Genomic DNA, 22949 nt, shown 5'->3' on the forward strand with positions numbered 1-22949 from the left:
TCTTGATAGTCTTAAAGGTATCATTTCAGGTGCCAGCCTGCCACTTACAAGGTCCAGTTCCCTATTCCCCCTCCTGCCGGGCCAAGCCGCAAAAGGTGGGGACCACTGGGCTATAAGGCAAAGTTAAGACTCCTACTTTTCTCTTGCATGAAGGAATCATAGGACTCTCACCAGTGAGCTTTTTAAAAAGTTATGTTATTGTTTAATTTACAATAGACAACTTTATGAGATGAAAATATTTACATTAATAGTAAAAAGTTAAATGTGCTCAAATAAAAATGTAATTCTAAATGTAAGAACTGTTAACTTCTAAATGTAAATGTAAGCCAATTTTGAAATATGAATCATGGTAAATCACTTCCTGGTTTATTGTATCACTATGATCAAGGCATGATAGGAACACACTCAGCTAATGGCAATGAATAATACTTTCCTTGCACAAAGTCAGTTATTCTACTGCAAAGAATGACTCTAGGTAATTACCATCACATTTTAATCATCCTGTGTTGTTCAATGTCCTTATGAAATATAGATAAGTAAATGAGTTGGGGAGGAGTCTTGCATTCCAAAAACAGCTATCTCACACAATTTACATGACAATGGTTCTTTGGTCTTTCAAATTTCCAGTACCTTTCAAAGATGGTGATGTTATACTGACCTTCTTCAAATGTGCTTCTCTCTATTGTTCATGATGATAATTAATGAGCTTGCCAAAATGGCTTATGCCTGTGATGCAGGCACTGCTAAGGAAGACGGAACACCAATAATATTTGCAGGCCTCATTGCTATTTCATGATAAGATAATTTAAACATGATACCTTTGCCTGCATTTTTAACTCTGAAAGACTATGCAGCAGATCATTTTTTCCACAGAAAATACACTGCATTTTTATGAAGAACTATATATTAGGTCAATGCTTTATGCACAAGGATCTCTGGACTGGGATGCTAACACAAAGCACTGGAAAAGGACTTTTACAATGGATCTAGTAGGGGACACAGGCTGGGGAAGGGAGAGAAATCTCTGTGGCCTGAAGCTCTCAAATATTCTCAATTTCTTCACATTTCTGTATGGCGTGGTAGAGTTTAGTGCTGCTAAGAGGAAGATTCTTCTGGCTTTGCTTGTTTTGCTCCTTTGAATTTCACATGGCTTTCTAAGTCTCCTTCCCAGGGATCTGCTGCATAACTTGAGGTTTCCTCACACAAGCCCACATTGCCAGTAAGCTAATCATGCCATTTACATCTATGGTCAAACCATATAGCCTTTTCTAGGGAGTGTACACACATTTAAGATTCCAATGCATCTAAAACAGAACACACCTCAAACAGGGCAGAGAGCATGAACAGACTGATTTTACAACAGAAATATGTTACCACAAAAATGGGGAGGAATTACCAGTCCAAACTAAATAGAGAACATAAAAACATTATATTTAACATTTTGAAATATTAGAGACTTATAATTGTAGATTCTAGCATACTTTTGGTATGGTAATTAAAAATAAAAGCTTCTACTGACAACAGAATGAAGATCTAATAGCAGATCTAATTCAGAATCATAATGAAAAATGATTCACCAGCATCACAATGATATCTTTTGGCCCTTTTAAAATGTTAGTAATAGTTTTAAAAAGTAACTGAGGTTGGTGATCACCATTTTGGTGTTCTATGGCTGTTCTAATAACTGCAAATAATGCATTGCGGATCCATAAGTTATTAAGGATATTGACTATTGTGTATGTTAAAAAGTGTAAAAGGCTTTCAGTTTAGATCTTTAACTTGCAACAGAACAAATGCCAATATTTCCCTCCCTTCTTCCAATGTTCTTTCAAATTTTACCAGCTTGCCAAGGCTTTGGTTCTATTCTTGATACATAAGCTAAAACTATAGTAACACGGAATGTTTATCACTCAGCTCAATATGGAAAACATGTTAGTTAATCATGTTAAACATATTGATTTGGTTACTGATTTAACCAAATCACAGTTAAGCTTTTGAGTCAGCTCTAAGAAAATCACAGTAAAACAGCATTCGTGTTTTTAATGAAAAAATGTTTAATTCAGAAAGCCAGAATGAAAAGGATCTATATTTAAATTAGAAACTTAATTTAAATATAGATTCTTAAATTGACAATTAAAACGTATAGAATTTTACTGCAATTACCGCAAATACTGGCATTCATACAGATTTTTATAAATGAAGGAAATTAAGTACTTTTTCCTCCTTTTGTTTACTGTCATGCACAATTCCGTTTTTAAACAGGAAAAGAGAAATCTGGGGAAGTCAAGAGCTTTCCCATTGTACTCAGTTTCAGAGCATTGTGCAGATTAATAAGCAGCATTAAATGAAAGCGTCATGAGTAAGAGACGGTCTTTCCAAAACTACACATTTCAAACTATAGCTTACATTGCCATATTTTCAGTTGTAGTTCAATTTCCACGGCTGATACAAAAATCTGCCTTTGATTTCCCAGTAACCCTGAAGTCCAAACAGAGAGGAAATATTCTTGAAGCATATTTACCTACTTCCTGGACCATTATTTATTATTTAACTTTTAGTAGTACAACTTTCATTCACACAAGTGTTCTGCAAACAGTAAATAATGTTATTTTATGACTAGCCAATTCAATACAAGGAAATGGCATCACTTGAGTGAAGAAGCCAGTTTTGGGTACATTTCTATCTGCTGCTTGTAATTTTAAAAAGTAATTTGTGCCAGGAAGAATTATTATTCAAAACAGTGAAGCCATATATTTTTATGCAATAGGTTACACTGAAATTCCAATGATTTCTAATCAGTTGCTAAATCTGATTCAAAGTGCTCACTTTAATTATTAAAACCTAGAATAGTTTAAAACCAGGATCCCTCAAGGACTACTTCTGCTTCACAATAAGCTTTCTTGATCACAAAGCTCTGCACTAAAGTTCTCTGCTACATCATACTGAAAGCAGAGGCACATTTTGTAGAAACAAACAAAGGGGTTTTAAGAGGTCAGATCTAATCTCTTCAATATCCTTTTCTGACAGGTTGTTGGGCAAAATCTTTGGATCGTGCAAACCTCCATTAAGGCACATTCTAGAAAATTAGTCTATATGGCAGAAATTAGAAATCAGATATATAGAAAGAATACGTAGAAAGAGTGGAGTGAATTTATCTGATGGTTATATACATTGAAAAATGCTACACTATTCGGCCTCACTGCCTGTCTACTAACTAAATAAAACAATAGCATTATTATTTGGCTTTGCTAAAATAATGACTATAGGCTTCTTTGAGCTTTCTCTTTTCTAGATCACAATCATGTCTGTCTTACTAATAGCTAGAAAAAGACAAAGAACAGTGCCTTTTGTGTTTTTAGAACTGGGTGTGGGGGGAATGGGCACTATTTTGTTTTTATTTGCTTTCTTATTTCTTCCCAGCAAGTTTTGGGAAATAGGTATTTATTAAGAATACATTAAAAATACATTTTAGCCCAGTTGCCTGACAACTCTAACACTAACCTAGAGCAGAGGTCCCCAACCTTTTGGGTACCAGGGACCGGTTCCATAGAGAAAGGTTTTTCCACAGACTGGAGGGGGCATGGTTTTGTGTGCTGCCTGCATCCTGCTGATGGGGCTTTGCTTGTTTGTGTGGACCGGTTGCTGGCGAGCTGCGGCCTGGTAACAATCCATGGCCCGGGAATTGGGGACCCCTTACCTAGAGAGATACACTGCCTATTACAAATCTATTTACAAATGCTTGTATCAACCTCTAAATTATCTGTTCATCTCATGGTTTCATATTTTGAGAAACTTCTGCAACATTATTTGATTTGTCTGGAATTTCCACCATCATAGCTCTTGGAATCAAACACATATCATACTAGGCTTATTTTTCCATAAAGCAAAACAAAACAAAACAAACCATGGCTTGTCACAACTTATAAATGCAGTTGCAATGTATCATGGAGTATGCTGTTCCTCCTGTAATTTTTAAATCAACAGGCATTTCAGAATCCTTAGATTTGGGTGTGTGAGAACAATTTTCAGATAAAGTATTTTAAAAAAGAAGTGAAAATCAAGTACAAAATTCAAAGTAGGCAGCATTTTGTCTACTCTCACGCTTTTCTTTATTCAGATAAAAGGATTTAAATGTCAGCAAATCTGCTAAGGAAACTGAAATTGCTGTAGGCTTATTTTCCTACTTCCTCTTAATTACACCTGTAGAGTGTTTTGAGATAAAACATATTTACAAACAGAAAACAGCTCTTATGACTTTCAGAACTGAACTTTGTTTTCTTTTTCTTTTTATAAAGTTTTATTAGTTTATAATATACAATACAATGGAAATACAAAAACAAGTAGCGGAAAAGATGGGGAAGGGAAAGGGGAGTAAAGAAATGAGGTAAGGGAGAAAAAAAGGGATTGACTTCCGACTTCCTTTGGTGCAACTGACTATCAACTTCAAACCTCAACTTTTTACATTTACAAAATATTATAAACTAGCCATTTCAATTGATAAGGCCCCAAATCAAAATTTCACAGCCTATCAGTTCTAACCAGAAAAATTAGTTTCCTGGCTGGAAGTTATGGGAAATGCCCTATGTCTTCCAGAACTCTATGCTGTGTCCTTTCACCACGTAGCCCTAAAATACCTGAAGGATATCAGAATGAAAAAAATCCGATTTACAAGAAAGAAATGCAATGTTATCTCAAAACTATCGTTCTTCAACCTGCTCCTTTTCAGCTGTGTCGGATTACTTCATCTCCAGTAGCTACACTGGCCAGAATTGATGGAAATTCTATCTCAGGCATATTATGTTTTATACATTACACATTCAATAATAACTTTCAATTTTAAAAAATCAGATTAAATCTGTTGTGCAGGATCAGTTACTCTGAACATCAATAGATTTACTTTAAAACACCCTAACAGGGACAAAAGTAATGCAAACAAATCCCAAGTCTTTTGTTAGGATAATGCCTCTCCAATGAAAAACTAGATTACCTCCATAGATATCCGTCTGTGTATCCTGTTCCTGAGACAAACACCTGTTGGGGATTGAACTTCATCAGATGATGTTCCAGAAGCTTGGTCACTTTCACCATCCGATCCCATTTTTAGGTTTTCGTGTACAATATCTAAATTAAACAAAACCAATAATTATGTAATTATTTAACTTGAGAAAGGACTTTCCATGACCTCAGTGATAGTTCTCAGGCTTTAATGCAACTTTCTGTCGGTAGAGAGCAAACCAGCTTTCTCTGTTATTCTTTGGCAGGTGACAAATAGGTTTTTAATAATTCAACTGGTTTGTCTGCTAAGGTAGAATTTAAAATATTACCTCTAGTTATTTATGTGCTTTTATATGTTACTTTTATTTCTTCTTTTATCTGTATTTTATTGTTAGTCACTCAGATTATCTTTGGAAAAGCAAAATATAAATTCAAAGCAAATTATAGATTATTAGTACTCTGGAACTATAAAATGCTAGTTTGGTTAAATATTTTTGTTCTAGTCCTGTATCATTGATTGATGACTGATCTTTCTTTAATTTCATAATCTTTAAAAAACCAAAAGCAGCAATGTTCTCTTGATTCAGCAAAAGAGCTGTATTAAATTAAAATACGCATAAAATTCTAATCTTCCAAATATTCAATTTAAAAGAAGGCATTTATTAGGAGATGCTAAGAAAGAGAAATTGAACTTAGATAAATGTTCGGTGACAGATATCTTCAAATAGCAGCACTGGTTATTTGCCAATAACTACAGTTATTTGCCACAGTAAATATTGAACTCAAGCTGTTAAAAATGTTCTTCCCTGAACAACAGAAGAAAATGGCAAAAATTCTAGCATTTTTCTAATAAGCAGTGCCTAGTGTCTTTGATTAGCTTACATATGCACCTTTTAGATATAACACTGACTGGAAAACAGATGGCATATTTGGGGGGAGTTTGACCAAAGTTCAGCTATCATATTTCTAAATTTAGCAAAACTAGTTTGCAAACAAGTTTTGCAAAGTAATTCAAGTTATACTGTAGAAATATCCAATTACATGGTAATCATTTCACCTCTTCCTATCCTCTGCACCTTTCCTGTTATCATCCCCCAATGCTCCCCTTTCGAGTCTTCCATTTTAGGGCAGGAAAGTGATTCCATGAGTGCTTTGGAGCACTACACTGACCTCCAGCTGCCCATAATCTTTATTTCCAGAAAAGGAAGGGTTTTTGGATCCTGGGAGGGCCAGAAACATTCTGTGGAGTAAAAATGGCACATAGCCACAAACAAGCAGCTTCACTTTGAAAGATTCCCATCCAACTCCCAACCACCACAGAGAATGTTATCATTGGGCACTTTCTATAAACAAGAGTTGTTGTCCATTAATCTCCAATATATGTTAAACTATAAAAGAGCCTCTGTCTGAGGAAGATGAGTGGTTAACAAATATGAATAAATAATACATGTATACGGAATATTTTGATACTTTTTAATGTACATCAGTACTACTAGTTATCAATAAATAGCATTTTAAAGAAAATTAAATCTAAATAAGGTATAATGCAGGTTAAAAAAAAGTAAATAAAATAGAATAGTCTTGCATATATGACAACATGCATTTTAATAATATATATAGGAAATACTAAGATGAATACATTATCTGAAAAGGCCATCTATAGACATTTTGTTTTCAGAGCTAACATTCAAGACACCAAAATTTTTAATCGCTCAGTTTTTAAGCATACAAAAAAATCTTCTGTGACTAATAGTATTTATTTTTACATTACAATTCTGAAGCTTACAGTTCATCAGAAGTGACAATTGTCAGCTTCCGGTTCGCGCACACGGCGCTTCTGGATGTGCAGAGACAGTCTGTCTCCTGCCATCCGTTTCTTTCTTGCTCGGAGGACCCTGAAAAGGGTCAAAAATTACCGTAAGGAGGACATCCCTGCGATCGCGGAAGGGCGGAAGCCCTCTGCTGGAATCCAGGATCATCTCCTTTTGGCCCGAAGAAGAAGAGACTGGCCATAAAGATGGCCAATCACTAAGCCGCTCCCTACCGAAAGCCAAAAATACCACCTAGCACTATGAAGCAATCTGGAGGACCTGGGTGAGCTTTTACCTTTCCTATTCCCTTAATCATCTTCCTGTGGGACTTTTCTAAAAATCTCCTTCCCCGCTTTTTGAGAAAACGGCGAATATTTACTTTGGGAACAAAGCTTAAAGCCTCAAAGTTACTAAAGAAATCCAATTGATACAGCAAAAAATCTAAGCAATTGCAGCTGTTTTTACTAAAAAGCTTTTATTTGTTGTTGGGGACTTACTATCCAATTTTCTCTTTAAACTGGGAATTAAAGAAAAAAATTTGGACTAATTCTACAAAAGTTCTATAATATGATTTGGAAAAATAAAAAATAAAACAAAACCTCTTACATTGCATCTTATATGTTATTGATGACATCTTGTGGCGAAACCCGGTACAGCAAGTAAATTTCCTCTTTTTGTTGTGAAAGCTGTCTGAATAATAGAGCTGTCCTTGAAGATAAGTGTGGGAACACCTGGCACTGAATACAACCCTTCAGGAGGTGGAAAATCCCTGACTATTACTAAAACAGCCTCCATGGAAGATTTAACAGTAAATAACAACGAAATGGATGATTACATCCCGCCACTTGATTATAAACTGATTCTGGACACGATTTTGGCAATGACAGAGGGATGGTCTGATGGGATGGGGTTGGGTTTTTATAAATAGTTTTAATTTTAATATGTATTAATTTTATGGGCATAATGGTTTAATTACTTTTTAATTTTTGTATTCTGTTTTTATTATGTATTGCCCTGTTCACCGCCCTGAGTCCTTCGGGAGAAGGGCGGTATACAAATTAAATTATTAAATTAAATTAAATTAAATTAAATTAAATTAAATTAAATTAAATTAAATTAAAGCCAAGCTACATGAAAAGCCTGACAATTTAAAGCCACTAAATCAAACTCTACCCTTAAATGAGGAAAAGATAACCCAAAACCAAATAGAAGAAGTGGAAACTAATACTAAAACAGGAGATTTCAAAGAACAACAAAAGCAACCTATAGAAAACCTTAAAGTCCAAACCTTAATAGCAACTACAAAACTTTCAAGCCAAAAACCAACAGCACCTGAAGAAAGCAACACCAAGAGTGAAGACACTAAAGGCCTTTAAATACAATATATTGAGAATTCAATTAATCAAATGACAAATACAATTCCAGCTACTACTTTCTACCTAACCCAGATAGAACTGGAAGAACCAAAAGATTTGACTGATTTAATGACAATTATATTATATCAACCACCAAAAATTGAACTACTAAAGCAAAAATACAATGATTACAAAGGGGACATGTTTCTCGCAAAGTTGACATTTGGATACACTCCCTGGATTCAAATAAGGGGTATAGGAAGAAAGGAAGATACATATGAGAATTTAAAGATACCAAGACCAAAACATGATTGGCACAAAAAGAAGGTAAGAGTTAGACTTAAAAGACTGAACCTGTTTCTTTTTTGAGATTCCTAAAGATAGACTATAAAAATATCTCTCTATGGATTAAAGAGAATCTCTAAAAAAAAAATCACTGATTTTATATTTAGCTTTTAGATTTGTAAAGGAAACATAACTCTGAACTATATTATAAAATTTAGAATGATATATCAAAAGATAATATTTTAATAATTGATGTACGCTTAAATGCCTTATGAATATTCAGTGGCTATTTTTGAACTATAGTATAGAATTTAGAATTTTATATATAAAAGATAGCATTTTAATAATTGTTGAATGGATAAGGCAAAAAATGTATTTCTAATAACTGGTGATTTGCTAAGATGAAAATTAGATTTTAATGGTAAAACATATGAATGTTTTGTAATGAACAATGTAAGTTTTGTAGGCAAAAGAATTATCCTTTATGGAAATAGGGAATTGTGGGTCACCCAAAATTAAGCTTTTTTCTATATACTATAGGCTATGCAAGAATATTCTATTGCAATTAGATAAAACTTTAAAACAGGATATTGAAATGTATTAGTGAAAATATATTTTGAATTTTGTTGATTGAATTGGTTATAACTAGAAATATACTAATTTGTTTATTTTGACTATGTAATCACTAAGGGAATTAGAGAGGACTTCTCTGTTGATGTAACCTGAACTATTTACAAATGGCTATTTTTCATATTAATTACCCAACCACCACATTGTTTCACAAATATATGCTCATGTAAATATCAAAAATCAATAAAATTAGAAAAAAGAAGAAGTGACAATTGTCATCTGAGATAGATTTGCTTTGGTCTACAGAATTGCAAAAAACTGGTTTTTAATCCCGAATATGCCGAAGCAATACTTAATTTTTTTAAATTAACAAAAAGTGTTGCACAGCAAAAAATAATTTAAATTAGGCAAAATATGTTTTTTATTTAATATAATTGCCTGAATGAATTAAAATACAGATGCAAGAAATAGGCTAGACCAATCTTTACATCTCTTTCCTTATCAGATAAAACAATAGTCTATTCACAAGAAATGTTTTTATGTCACAAGCTTATTGATATAAAAATTACACCTCTGGGAAACCTAATTCATATAAATAGGCAAGTCTGTCAGTTAATTTTTCTGTAAGGATAGGAAGAAGACCTCACACACTTATGAATATTTAAGCAATATGCCATGGATACAGTAACATAAATCCATATAATTGATTTAGACAACAATATAATTGAAAAAAGATGGCTTGCAGACAGATAAAGGAAGGAGACTGGATTGGTTATGAGCTTTGGACAAGCAGATTTTCACAGCTGTCAGTTGGAGCTAATAAATTCAATATTATCTTTTCTTCCCACTTAGGAAAACCATGCATAAATGTTTAACATATGAATGGGAAAGAGAACTGAAAACTTGATGTAACAATGCCCAAATATAAAGTTAAGATATCACTACTCTTTATATACTGTGTGCAGTTTGGGTCAACATACTTGCACAACAACATATAAAAGTGAAACTAAAGTAGTACACTTTCAATAAAATACTAGCAGGAGGAATAGAAGATTGATAAAGGATAGCTCTTTTTATTTAAATATTGAGTATTTTTTGGCATAAGATGCAGTACTGGGTCCAAGGTCTTGGAGGATCTGATTTTAATTCATCACCTTTGTGTAACAAAATGGATAGAGGCTTGCAGCATTCTTTCAATTGCTATACTCATGTTTTGGAGCAGCCTTTTCTAAAACATTGATTTATCCCTTCTTTTCCTTAAGTTATTAAATAATTAATTTCATTGAAGAACTGTAACTGTAACTGTAACTTCGTCCAGTGCGCTCCCACAGGGAGGGTCTTCTCAGGGTGCCACCGGTAAGAGATTGCTGGCGGACGACACCCAGGGATAGGGCCTTCTCAGTGGGGGCGCCTGCCCTTTGGAACCAGCTGCCAGTGGAGCTGAGGACTGCCCCCGACCTCCGTTTATTCCGCCGGGACCTGAAGACCTGGCTCTTCGAGCTCTCTGGCCCAGGCTGAGGATTAATCTTATTTTAACTGGGGTTTTATTTATACAGGGGCAAATATAATTTCTTTTTAAACTTGTTTTTAACTTTTGTATCTCGGTTTTTAATTACCCTGTAAACCGCCCTGAGTCCTTCGGAAAAGGGAGGTATATAAATGTAATAAAATAAATAAATAAATAAATAAATAAATGGATGAGTTGAGGCTACTGCTTGTGTAATTATTTGTTAATTTGATGTATAATTTTGTAAAACATGTTGTTTATTTGTATACTACAGACGTTCATTGTAATTTACTGGGTCAATGTAAACTGTCAAGAACCTTTCTGATTGTAGAGGGAAAATCTAATAAATGAATAAATAAAAATTATGGCATCCAAGTTCATGGTAAACTGGCCATAAATTGCTATTAATTTTGATGTCTGGACAGACTTTACTGAATAAGAATCATACAATAAGCAACAGCAGCTAGGTTGTTAAACTGGAGAACTGTGACTGTTTTGTACGACTGCCCCTACTTGTTAGCTTTCCAAGTACACTGAGTGGCTGAATGTCTACTGCCCAACAAAAAATGTTTAAACCTATATTCTTGATCTAAGCAGCAGGAGAAGAATTAACTCCCAGGTGTTGTGGTAGTATTGAGTTTGGATTGTTTTCTTGTTTGTTAGTTATTCAACAGGGTACCATACAATTCTTCTAACATTATATTTGAAATCCCTGCTTTACACCACTTGATATTTGAAATCCCTGCTTTACACCACTTGATATGCAATGAACGTATGTAATATCTTAATTTGGAGGTGGTATTACACAGGACTGCTACACTACAGTTATTAAAGCATGAAGGTAAGAAGAGGGGGGAAAAAGAGAACCTATTAATTTAAAGAATATTAAAAATGCACATTACCTAATCTGCTCCCATTTCTTGGCATTGCCATAAAAGAACCCAGACTGCCCCCTATAACGCTGTGTGGTCTTCTCAATGGAGGCTTTTTGAAGGATCCTGCATACTGATGAAGAAATGAGTGCATGCTGTGTGATGTTGGAGGTCTGCCATTCTTCACAATGGGCTCTAGGATTTGCCAGCACCAGTCAGTTCATCCCACAACAGGAAAATTCAGCAACATGTTGAGAAAGAAAACAATAGAGTCACCATACAGCCATATTTGGAGCACTTTTAGACATTCAATATACAATGAAGCTGCAGCATACACCACCAAATTGACTAAAGTTGGTGCATAGTTGCATGGCAAGAAGACTTCCAAAATTAAATGGCCCCAAAACCTGTAGTGGGAGCTACCAAGAGAATATTACTATTACTGGGTCTATGCCCCGTGTATCTTACAAGGACTGGAGATCTGCATCAAGTTCTCACTTGATGACCAGGTGGATGGGTTCAGTTCTGCCATATAGTATTTATAGGTATATCTTGGAACTTTCCCACAGAAAAGATAAAAATAACAATTGACATCATTAAGTGAAATGTAAACATTTCTTTATGTGACTTCATTTCCTTACTCTGTGTAGCTTCTTGTCTTAATACCTTGTGATGAATTCTCAAATGGAGCAAGTCACAACTCCCTAGAGGAGGAGGATGTCAACACACAATTTAATCTATCTGGAAAAGAAACACTGATCTGGGTTTAGAGTGGGGGATTGATCTGATAACCCAGCCTTCACTTTATTCATAAGAGAGGAACAAAGGAGGCAGCAGATTTCAGGTAAACAGTATTTTCACTCAATTCAAAATGAAGCAGTTGCTTAGGAACAAAATGAGGAAGCATTTTATACATCAAAATCTTGAATTAAACCCTTTGGCAGTAGAAATATGTGGAAGCTCTACCAAACTTCCTTTTTATAGTGTATTGTTATTTGTGATGTATTATGTATGTCTACTGAATCACTTTCAAATAAAGGGCAATGATGCCCATAGCAGAACATAGCATTACAATATGAAATCTACTTTGAGAAATATAGGCAGGGTTCACTGCAAACAATAAACTGGTCCATAATGGTGCCGTAACATAAATCCCAAAGGCATTATTAAATGATCATCTGAAACAACTGTAACATGAATCCTATATTGTACAATATGTTTGGTTACTAAAACAACATGTAAGTTGTAATAACTGTAAACCCCCTTTAATATTAGAAGAAACAGAAATATGACAATATTAAACAATAAAAGAATCAAAAGCTTATTATCATATATTTTGTGAATCATAATCCACAAATTTTATGATATTATAAAATGTTAGTTTTATAATTTAAACTTTAACTTGCCACAATCTTCCTGTTTTTGTTGCAGAAAAATAGCATGGCACCCCCTCTGAATACAATTTATGTCCAATCATTTAACAACCATTTGAATTTACAAGAGTACTGAAAAACGTGACTTATGGATGTCTACTATTTACAACTGAAGTAGTGGCCCCCTAGCCACATGATAAACATTCGGACTCTCTGCAACCAGCATGTATTTATGGCAGTTGCAGTGTCCCAGGTTCAACTTCCTGGGGGTTCCAACAAGCAAAGTCAATGGGGAAAACTGGATTTGCTTAACCACCACATGGTTCACTTAATGACCGTGGTGACTTGCTTAACAACTGTGACCAAAAAGCTGGTAAAATCAGACATGACTCACTTAATGAGTGTGTTGCTTAGTAATGGCAATTCTGGTCTCAACTGTGATCATAAATCAGGGACTACCATTATGTGCAATAAAAATCTTTCAGAACAGGTTTGCTGTTCTTAGCAAAAGTCTCTGTTATACTTCCAGCATGTCAGTTTGCTAGAGACCCATAAATTGGATGTACCAAAACATATGCCCAAGGGATTGACATGGGTGGCATAGAAGGGGAGTAATGACAGGAAATGTGTGATGATGTAAGTACACAAAAGTAACCACAGCATTTTTGTGATTATGTTATCACGTACATATTGTTATTTCGGTACCATTACAGTTTGCTGCAGATGCCAGTGGAATTGATCTGAAACAGATTTCAACGTAGCTTGAGTGCTGGTTTACCTTTGTAATGGTGTACAGCCAGCTACTATATGGTGGTTCAATCAAAAGGCAAAACTTATTTTTGTAGATTTCTTGAATTACATACAACTTGGGATACTACACCAATTTGAAAAAGACAATTTAGACGATTCTGTCAGTCAGGTGCTCAGCTCATTTTACCACACATTCCGAAGCACCTTTTCTAAACTGTATCTGAAGCATTCCCACCGTCAAATTACTTATATAGAATCTTTGAAGTGCTAAGAGCAATTTAGATAATGATCACTGAAACAATGCATGTATGCATTTCTAGATATTGCACCATGTTATAAGTTAGGGTAGAGAGAAGGGAAAAGTGTCTATACTTGTTAAACAAAATTAGAATCCCAAATTTCTACTGTAGAATTTTGTAATAATTCCATGTATGAAGTTATCTATAGTTTAATTAATGTTTGTGAAATCTGATTGTTCTATTCTAAATCTGGATGTTATATGGAAACTCCTACTTGCAATCTCAGGATACACTAGGTGCCTTTTCTATGCTGGAGCAGGACTGATAACTGTCATATTTACTTGTAGTAGTTTACATTTCAACTGTTTCCTTTTTTCTTTCAACATATGCTCAAAGATATCTAATGTTCTCTTTGCTTCTGCAATGATTCCTTTTATTTTCCTAAAGATTTTAGTTCCCATGTATGCATATTCATTTAAAAATGGAATTTACAACAGGAAGGGACATCACAGTAACAGTTATACCCGCTAACTATAAAACTGCTTATTTAATAGCACATGGAAGCTACAAATTATAATTAATTTCAACTTTATTTCTACAGTGAAAGGAAAAGTTATAACTAAGTAACAAGAGGTCTTCCACCATGAATGCATGTATGAAGACGTTTGGACATATCTAGTGAAACTGAATGTTCCAATGAGTACTAAATCAAGCAGAAGCAGATATAACCTCTGTACTGTACATGTATATGTATTAAACATCACATCCTGCAGGGAGGCACCGTGGCTCAATGGCTTAATGAGCTGGAAATGGTCTCTGCTCCAGCAGTTCGAGCTTCAGCATTGTGTTGTGGGGTGAGCTTCCATCACTCATTTCAGCTTCTGCCCACCTAGCAGTTTGAAAGCATATCCTATGCAAGTAGATAAATAGATACCACTTTGGTGCTTCATGCAGATGGTCAGATTCCTACCGGCTGTGAACCCTCCCAGTTGCAATGTCCGTTTGCGTGGTGGCTCCAGTGGAAGGAGGCCTTGGATGATGCTGCAGGAAGAGTTGCTAGTCTTTCTGGTGCAAAGCTAGCTCTCCCTCCTGTGGTGTACAGTTGCAAGAAAAAGTATGTGAACCCTTCGGGATTACGTGGTTTTTTGCATGAATTGGCAATAAAATGCGCTCTAAACATCATGTAAGTCACAACAATATAAAAACACAGTCTGCTTAAAATAATACTACACAAACATTAGCTGTTGTCATGTTTTAATTGAACATAAGATGGAAACATTCACAGTTCAGGGTGGAAAAAGTCCACGTTTGAAGTTTGCAAAAGAGCACCTGGATGTTCCACAACACTAGTGGCAAAATATACTGTGGACAGATGAAACCAAAATTGAGTTGTTTGGGAAAAACACACAACACTATGTGTGGAGAAAAAAAGGCACAGCACACCAACATCAAAACCTCATGCCCACTGTAAAACATGGCGGAGGGAGCATCATGGTTTGGGGCTGCTTTGCTGCCTCAGGGCCTGGACAGATTGTTGTCATTGATGGGAAAATGAATTCCAGAGTTTATCAGGACATTTTGCAGGAAAACGTACGACCATCTGTCCGCCAACTGAAGGTTCGCAGAGGATGGGTGATGCAACAGGACAATGACCCGAAGCATACAAGTAATTCAACAAAACAATGGCTTCAACAGAACAGAATACGCCTTCTGCAGTGGCCCAGTCAGAGTCCTGACCTCAACCCGATTGAAATGCTGTGGCATGACCTTAAGAGAGCGATTCACACCAGACATCCCAAGAATATTGCTACACTGAAACAGTTTTGTGAAGAGGAGTGGTCCAAAATTACTCCAGATCATTGTGCAGGTCTGATCTGCAACTACAGGAAACGTTTGGTTGAGGTTATTGCTGCCAAAGAAGGGTCAACCAGTTATTAAGTCCAAAGGTTCACATATTTTTTCCACCCTGAACTGTGAATGTTTCCATCTTACGTTCAATTAAAACATGACAACAGCTAATTTGTGTAGTATTATTTTAAGCAGACTGTGTTTTTCTATTGTTGTGACTTACATGACGTTTAGAGCGCATTTTATGGCCAATTCATGCAAAAAACCACGTAATCCCGAAGGGTTCACATACTTTTTCTTGCAACTGTACCTTGGGAAGAAAGCGAGCATGTACCGAGCCAGTAAATTGGCAGCCAAGCTACTACTCTGTATTAGCATTGTAGTTTCTTGGCTAATGTAACAATGCCATACTCTAATAAGTATAATAATAATCACATCCCAAACACTTATTCACAATTTTTATAAATTCAAAATAAAAAATAGTGAATATTTAGTCTTTTTATTATTGCTTTAGGATTTTCTTATTTCATATAAAACACTCTAGTTCAGAAATACTTTTAGGCTTTCTTACTATGCATTAATATGCTTAACATTTGAGCTCTCCTGACAGTTTTTCAACAGTATTTAACTTTGGGGAGTGCAAAGGGGAAGCCGGCATTTTTATTTTTTCTTTCTTGTATTGTAAATACTTCATGAGTGATTTATAGGTTCAGTTCTCTTACTGAAATATCTAACTTCCTTTCAGCTTCAACTTCTGAAGAAGATTAGTTTTTGAAGACCAGGGGTGTCAAACTCAATTTCATCGAGGGCCGCATCAGCATTGTGGTTGCCCTCAGGGGGCTGGGTGGGTATGGCCTGGGTGGGTGTGGCCTACTGGGTGGGCGTGGCTAGAGTGCGTATGGCCTACTGGGTGGGCATGGCCAGCTCTACATTGTTCGCATCAAGGGTGCCTATGGGGGCCTGGGCAGGGGGACAGATCTGAGAGTCTCTGGCAGAAGGAGGGTCCCTGGGCCAGGGCCAAGGCAGTGGGGGCCGTTCCCTCACTCTTTCCAGGATGGCTTCGCGGGCCGCATGAAACTACTTCGCGGGCCGGATCTGGCCCCCGGGCCTTGTGTTTGACATGTCTGTTGAAGACTGTCCTTTGACAGGAATTCCTGTCCAGTTACAGGAAAAGCTGTTATTTCTGACAAAGGATGTATTAGAAAGGACCAAACAAAAGGATTTCTACATTTTGCACCTGTCATATTCTCTGATTTCTTCTTTTAAATTTACAGATAACTGCACATAAAAGCTAAGTATACATTCAGATTTCAAGGAAGATGTCATGTAAATCTGTACCACTCAGAGGTTGCATCAGTTTCTGTTCATTTAGAGATTAACTGAAAGAAATAATTTGACCAAGGATATTTATACTTTCACATATAATTGTAAATGTATGGAAAAGCAGGCTGGTGAAAAAATTAGAGGGATCTCTGCCCCTCCTATTTGAGCCTTCTTCCCAGCATTAGCATGGCAGTTACCTATAAATCTGCAAACTTGAAATAGGTAAGGGAGGAGAACAGAGGAAATGTGTAGTTTGTGCAGCCAGAAACAAATAGAGAAAACAACCAAATAAAAGAATATATTTTTCCTTCAGAGACTGAATAGCCCAAAGGAAAAAGAAGAGGCACAGCACAGCAAAGCAAAACTCAGCAAGGCACAGCAAAGCACAATGCAGGAAGGTGCAAGTACTTTACACAGTGCCCATTAATAAAGAAGAAAAAGGTAGAAGAAATCCTAGAGAGAGAGAAATTAAAGACAGAGCAGCGTTTCTAAGACGAAAACACTGCTGCATGGGTACTAAAAATATAGAAATAATAGTAATTGTATAATAGCAATAGTAAAAGAAATAGAGTATAGGATAATATAAAGGCAATAGAAAGCACTCACATATAGATTTGTATTTTGCTTTTTTGTATGTTAGTTTTTCCCCCCCAAACGTCTCCATAATCCGTGTGTGTGCACGCGCGCGTGTGTGTACGTACACACACACACACACACACACACACACACACACACACACACACACACACGTATTCTCTGCTTTACTCCCAGCTTTTCCATAATGGCTGGACAAACAGCCACTTACATATAAATGAATTGTGACCACTATTCAGGGAAGTGATTTCCATGAAATTTAGAGAATAATGAGAAGCAAATTTTACTGTACAGTTGTTTACAGAAATAGAAAAGAAAAAGTCAAGAAAAAGCTTTAGTTGTCAAGACATTACCTTCCTATTTGCAAAAATATATTTGTTTCTGAATCAGAGCAAGATCAGGAGGACTATGCAGCCTTTTTATGCCCAGCAGGTAACTTGGGAGGGAGGGAGGGGCTAGAGGGCACATATGACATTCTGAGAACACCCCTTTGATCTTTTTTTCTTTTAAGCTATCATTGTAGAGCTGCTTGTTTATATGCAGAAGAGTTGCCTGGAGTGCCCAGCAACTGCTTTAAGAAATGAGTTCCCTTCCTCAGGTTGCTCTCAACTCCTGCAACTTACCTTTGCTTTCTTTTCAGGGCAGGCTGGCACATTTCCAAGTTGTAGCAACTGATAATTCCACTTTCTAAGAATAGCTGTGCAGCTTATCTGGAGATCAGACCACTTTGTAGCATATTGCACTCTTATTTCATTTAATTAAAGTCAGAAAAAAATGGCATGGATGACAAAGCAACCTTGGTAGCTGCCAAGGAAAATTACAATTGAGATACACTGTTTTTTTCAGAACAGGGAATAAGTAACCTCCAGATTAATTTTATACGAATCTATCAATGACCTTCCTTTCACCTCATGTTTCCTCTAAGCTAATACTACAGGTAGTCCTCGACTTACAACAGTTTGTTTAGAGATTGTTCAACAGCACTGAAAAAAGTGATTTATGACTATTTTTCACACCTATGACTGTTGCAGCATTCCCATAGTCACGCTGATCAAAATTCAAATGCTTGGCAACTAACTCATATTTATGACGGTTCCAGTGTCCCAAGGTTATGTGATTACCTTTTGCAACCTTCTGACAAACAAAGTCAATGGGGAAGCCAGATTCACTTAACAACTGTGTTACTAACTTAACAACTGCAATGATTCATTTAACAACTGTGGCAAAAAAGGTTATAAAATGGGGCAAAATTCACTTAAATGTCTCACTTAAGCAACAGAAATTTTGGGCTCAATTGTGGGTCATAAGTTGAGGACTACCTGTATAGCAGCTTTCGTTTTAAAAAAATGATTTTGACTGAAATTTTAAAAAACTATAACAGCAATCCAAACTAAATTCTGAAATAAAGTAAAAAATAAAATACAATAGAAAGTAAAAGAAAAGCAAAAAAGAGAAAAAAGGAAAAGGAAAAAATAAGGAAAAGAGAAAAGAAATATTTAAAGCAGTGACTTCTGATCTTCACCACAAGTACAAACGTAGTGATTCTTCACCACCCCCCAGAAGATTTAATGCAAGTATCTATTTGGAATGCAAAATGGGTGACTTTTAATTTAATAAATACATAAATAGATAAATCTTCTATTCCCATAACCCATCCCTTATCCATAAATCATTAGCATTTCAATTCTGATGTCGGTAAAAAGTCCATAAAAGGTTTCCAGAGTTTTATAGTAATATGTCTTATTTTAAACTTGGTCAAACAATTTTATACTTTTCCTTTGTACTTCTAATAGTCTTGTAATTTTGTCTTTAACATCTTTTGGAAATAATCTATCCATAGTAGGAGACATCTTTGCTGACATTGTAGCTGCTATTTTTTGTCCCCATTTTTCAAATATCTCCTGGAATATTTCAAATATCATATCATTTTCTGTTCTTTTATTCCAATGCTGATAAAAGATAAAATGCAAATCTCCTTTTCAACTTTTATATTTCCTGTTAGACCTGGAATCTTTATTCCCCCTGAAATAATAAAATTTTGGATTTCTGTTATAACTTCAGGTAGACTAAAAATTTCATTCCCGTGAATGTGCTATTTATTTATATATTTTCAAAATCTTGTAGGAAAAGTCCTAATAGTCCAAATTCATCTGTTCTCTTAATTTGTTTATGCTTTCTTGAATTAAAGGCTTATTTAGCATTTGCTAGTCTTTTTTTATTCTTAAACTCATAGTTATATTTTTTATTCTGAAATGAGGATAAACTTACCAGTTGGGCTTTGCAAAATTTGTTGTTTTGAAGAACTCTATTAGCAGTGTCCTTAAAAAGGCTCTGCTGTGGTTGAGACTATATTGGCTTCCCTTCATCTCCTGGCACCCAAACTCTTAGGAAACCACTATGTGCTCTCCTCATGAGAAGCAGCCATCTAAAAGGTAATCTCCCTTCTCCTTCTTATCTGCAAACGTTTTGTGGGACCAGTCCACTTGCTGGTCCTTCAGTCATGGCCATAAACTTGTCTCTGCCCATTCAGAGATATGTTAGCTTACCATTCATCACCTGGAAATCCAGTACTACACCATTTTTCAAAGATTGCATGAGCAATCAAGCCTCTGATCTGAAACTCTTTTAGATTTACAAGGAACTGAATCTGGGATACTGTGTGTGCAAAATATGATCCTTTTGCCTGAAATACATATGTCAACAAATTATTTAAACCAAGGGAAAATATACTGTACCAGCAATGATGTGCTGAGTCAGCTTGTACCAGCTCACAGGAGCCAATTGTTAAATTTCTTGGATTTTTGCAAGCTAAATGAGTCACAACACCTAGCAATGCCAGCAATGGAACTGGCAAAGCTGGTTATCATATAGTTTATAGTTTATAGTTTATTTGATTTATATACCGCCCTTCTCCTTGGTGGGACTCAGGGCGGTTCACAGGGCATACATAAGAAACACTATACAAAAATTAAAAAGAATTAAATCCATGCCCAATTAAAACAGAAGTACAGATTAAAAACAATTAAAAGCCCATAATCCCCCATCAGGCCAGACCAGCTAATTCGAACAGATGGGTCTTCAGGCCCCGACGGAAAGTTCGAAGGTCTGGTGCCATCCGGAGCTCCACCGGCAATTGATTCCATAAAGCCGGAGCCCCCACAGAGAAGGCCCTCCCCCTGGGGGCCACCAGTCGACATTCCCTGACTGGCGGCACCCTGAGGAGGCCCTCTCTGTGGGAACGCACAGGGCGGAGGGGAGTCGATGCCGGCAGCAGGTGGTCCCTGAGGTAACCCGGACCCATGCCATGTAGGGCCTTAAAGATCGTGACCAACACCTTGAACCTCACCCGAAAGACAACTGGTAACCAATGCAGCTCGCGGAGCAAAGGTGTAACATGGGAGTACCGGGAAACTCCCAAGACAACTCTCGCGGCCGCATTCTGTACCAGTTGGAGCCTCCGAGTGGTCTTCAAGGGAAGCCCCATGTAGAGAGCATTACAGTAGTCAAGGCGAGAGGTCACGAGCGCATGAGTGACTGTACACAGGGCATCCCGGTTCAGATAGGGCCGCAACTGGCGCACCAGGCGAACCTGGGCGAAAGCCCCCCTAGTCACGGCCACTATATGCTCTTCCAAAGTAAGCCGTGAATCTAGAAGGACTCCCAAGTTGCGAGCCCTATCCACGGGGGGTAAGAGCTCACCCCCCATAGAAAGAGATGGAACATTTGGAATGTCCCGGGATGCCGGAATGCACAGCCACTCAGTCTTGTCAGGGTTGAGCTGAAGTCTGTTCCTCCCCATCCAGACCCGAACCGCCTCCAGGCAACGGGACATCACGGCGAGGGCATCACTGGGGTGGTTTGGGGTCGAAAAGAAAAGTTGGGTATCATCGGCATACTGATGATACCCAACTCCAAAACCACGAATGATCTCACCCAGCGGTTTCATATAGATGTTGAACAGGAGAGGCGAGAGAACCGACCCCTGAGGAACTCCACAAACGAGAGACCTAGGGGCCGATCTCTGCCCCCCTGCCAACACCGACTCCGAGCGTCCCAGGAGATAGGAGGAGAACCACTGAAGAACTGTGCCTCCCACTCCCAATCCCCTGAGACGCCGCAGCAAGATACCATGGTCGATGGTATCGAAAGCCGCTGAGAGGTCTAATAGGACTAGGACAGAGGAATGTCCCCTATCCCGCGCCCTCCAGAGATCATTCACCAGAGCGACCAATGCCGTCTCCGTGCTGTACCCGGGCCTGAAACCCGATTGGTAGGGGTCCAGATAATCCGCTTCATCCAGGACCAGAGGGAGCTGATGCGCCACCACACTCTCAACAACCTTCGCAAGAAAGCGAAGGTTGGAGACTGGACGAAAGTTGTTCAAAACGGCTGGGTCCAGGGCAGGCTTCTTGAGGAGAGGTCTCACCACCGCCTCCTTCAAGACGGTGGGGAAATAACCCTCACTCAAAGAAGCAGATATAACCGCCTGGAGCCAGCCTCGTGTCCTCTCCCTAGCTGCATAAACCAGCCAGGAAGGGCACGGGTCCAACAAACATGTGGAGGAGCTCAGCCTCCCCATAATCCTGTCCACTTCATCAGGGGTCACAGAATCAAACTCTTCCCAGATAACATTGACAAGACTGCCCGTGTCCTGATCGCCTGACTCTGCCCAGCTGGAGTCCAAACCGGTCCGAATCCGAGCGATTTTATCCGACAGATGATGACTAAATTCCTCGGCACGACCTTGCAAGGGATCCTCCCTCACCTCCTGATTGAGAAGTGAGCGAGTCACCCTAAACAAGGCGGCCGGGCGATTATCTGCGGACGCGATGAGGGTGGAGAAGTAATTACACCTCGCCACCCTCATCGCTGCGAGATAAGACCTAATATAGGTTCTTAACCGCAACCGGTCGGGTTCGGATCGGCTAGACCTCCAGCAGCTCTCTAGGCCCCGTTTCCGGCGCTTCATCTCCCGGAGCTCCGCGGAAAACCATGGAGCTCGCTGGGATCTGCGCCGGGTCAGGGGCCGCAAGGGTACAACCCGGTCAAGTGCCTCAGTGGCTGCCCTTCCCCAGGCTTCCACTAAGGCATCAGCCGAGCTGTGAGCAGTGGAGGCAGGTGGGGACCCCAGCGCCGCTTGGAATCTATCAGGATCCATTAAGCGTCTGGGGCGGTACCATCTAATTGGCTCCGCCCCAGACGCTTAATGGATCCTGATAGATTCCATGTTTACCAGCACACCAACGTATACCAGTGAAAGGAAGTAACACAACTTCTTTGCATTATATGTTTAGTGCAGAATCTTTACTTCAGCAAAGAAATTCTGAATATTTTAAGTATTTGTAATTCTTATAGATCTGTGTCATCTTACTAGATCAGCAGCTCCCAACCTTTTCCATACCCCGCAACCCTAGAACACTTCTGATA

General features: G+C 37.7%; 1 protein-coding gene across 2 annotated transcripts in view; it reads right to left on the reverse strand.

The window, feature by feature from the left end:
* CDK17 (cyclin dependent kinase 17) overlaps nucleotides 1–22949 on the reverse strand; it is an 85850-nt gene that overhangs the window by 25011 nt on the left and 37890 nt on the right. For both annotated transcript variants that reach the window (XM_081330416.1, XM_081330417.1), the window contains exons 3-4: nucleotides 11426–11590; nucleotides 4988–5121 (exon numbers count right to left, since the gene is read on the reverse strand). In XM_081330416.1, coding sequence (XP_081186542.1) covers nucleotides 4988–5121; nucleotides 11426–11590 — 299 coding nt within the window. The remainder of the gene's footprint in view (nucleotides 1–4987; nucleotides 5122–11425; nucleotides 11591–22949) is intronic.

Source organism: Vipera berus (assembly GCF_964194415.1).
Source record: "Vipera berus genome assembly, chromosome: 6".
In the NCBI taxonomy this organism is placed as follows: domain Eukaryota; kingdom Metazoa; phylum Chordata; class Lepidosauria; order Squamata; family Viperidae; genus Vipera; species Vipera berus.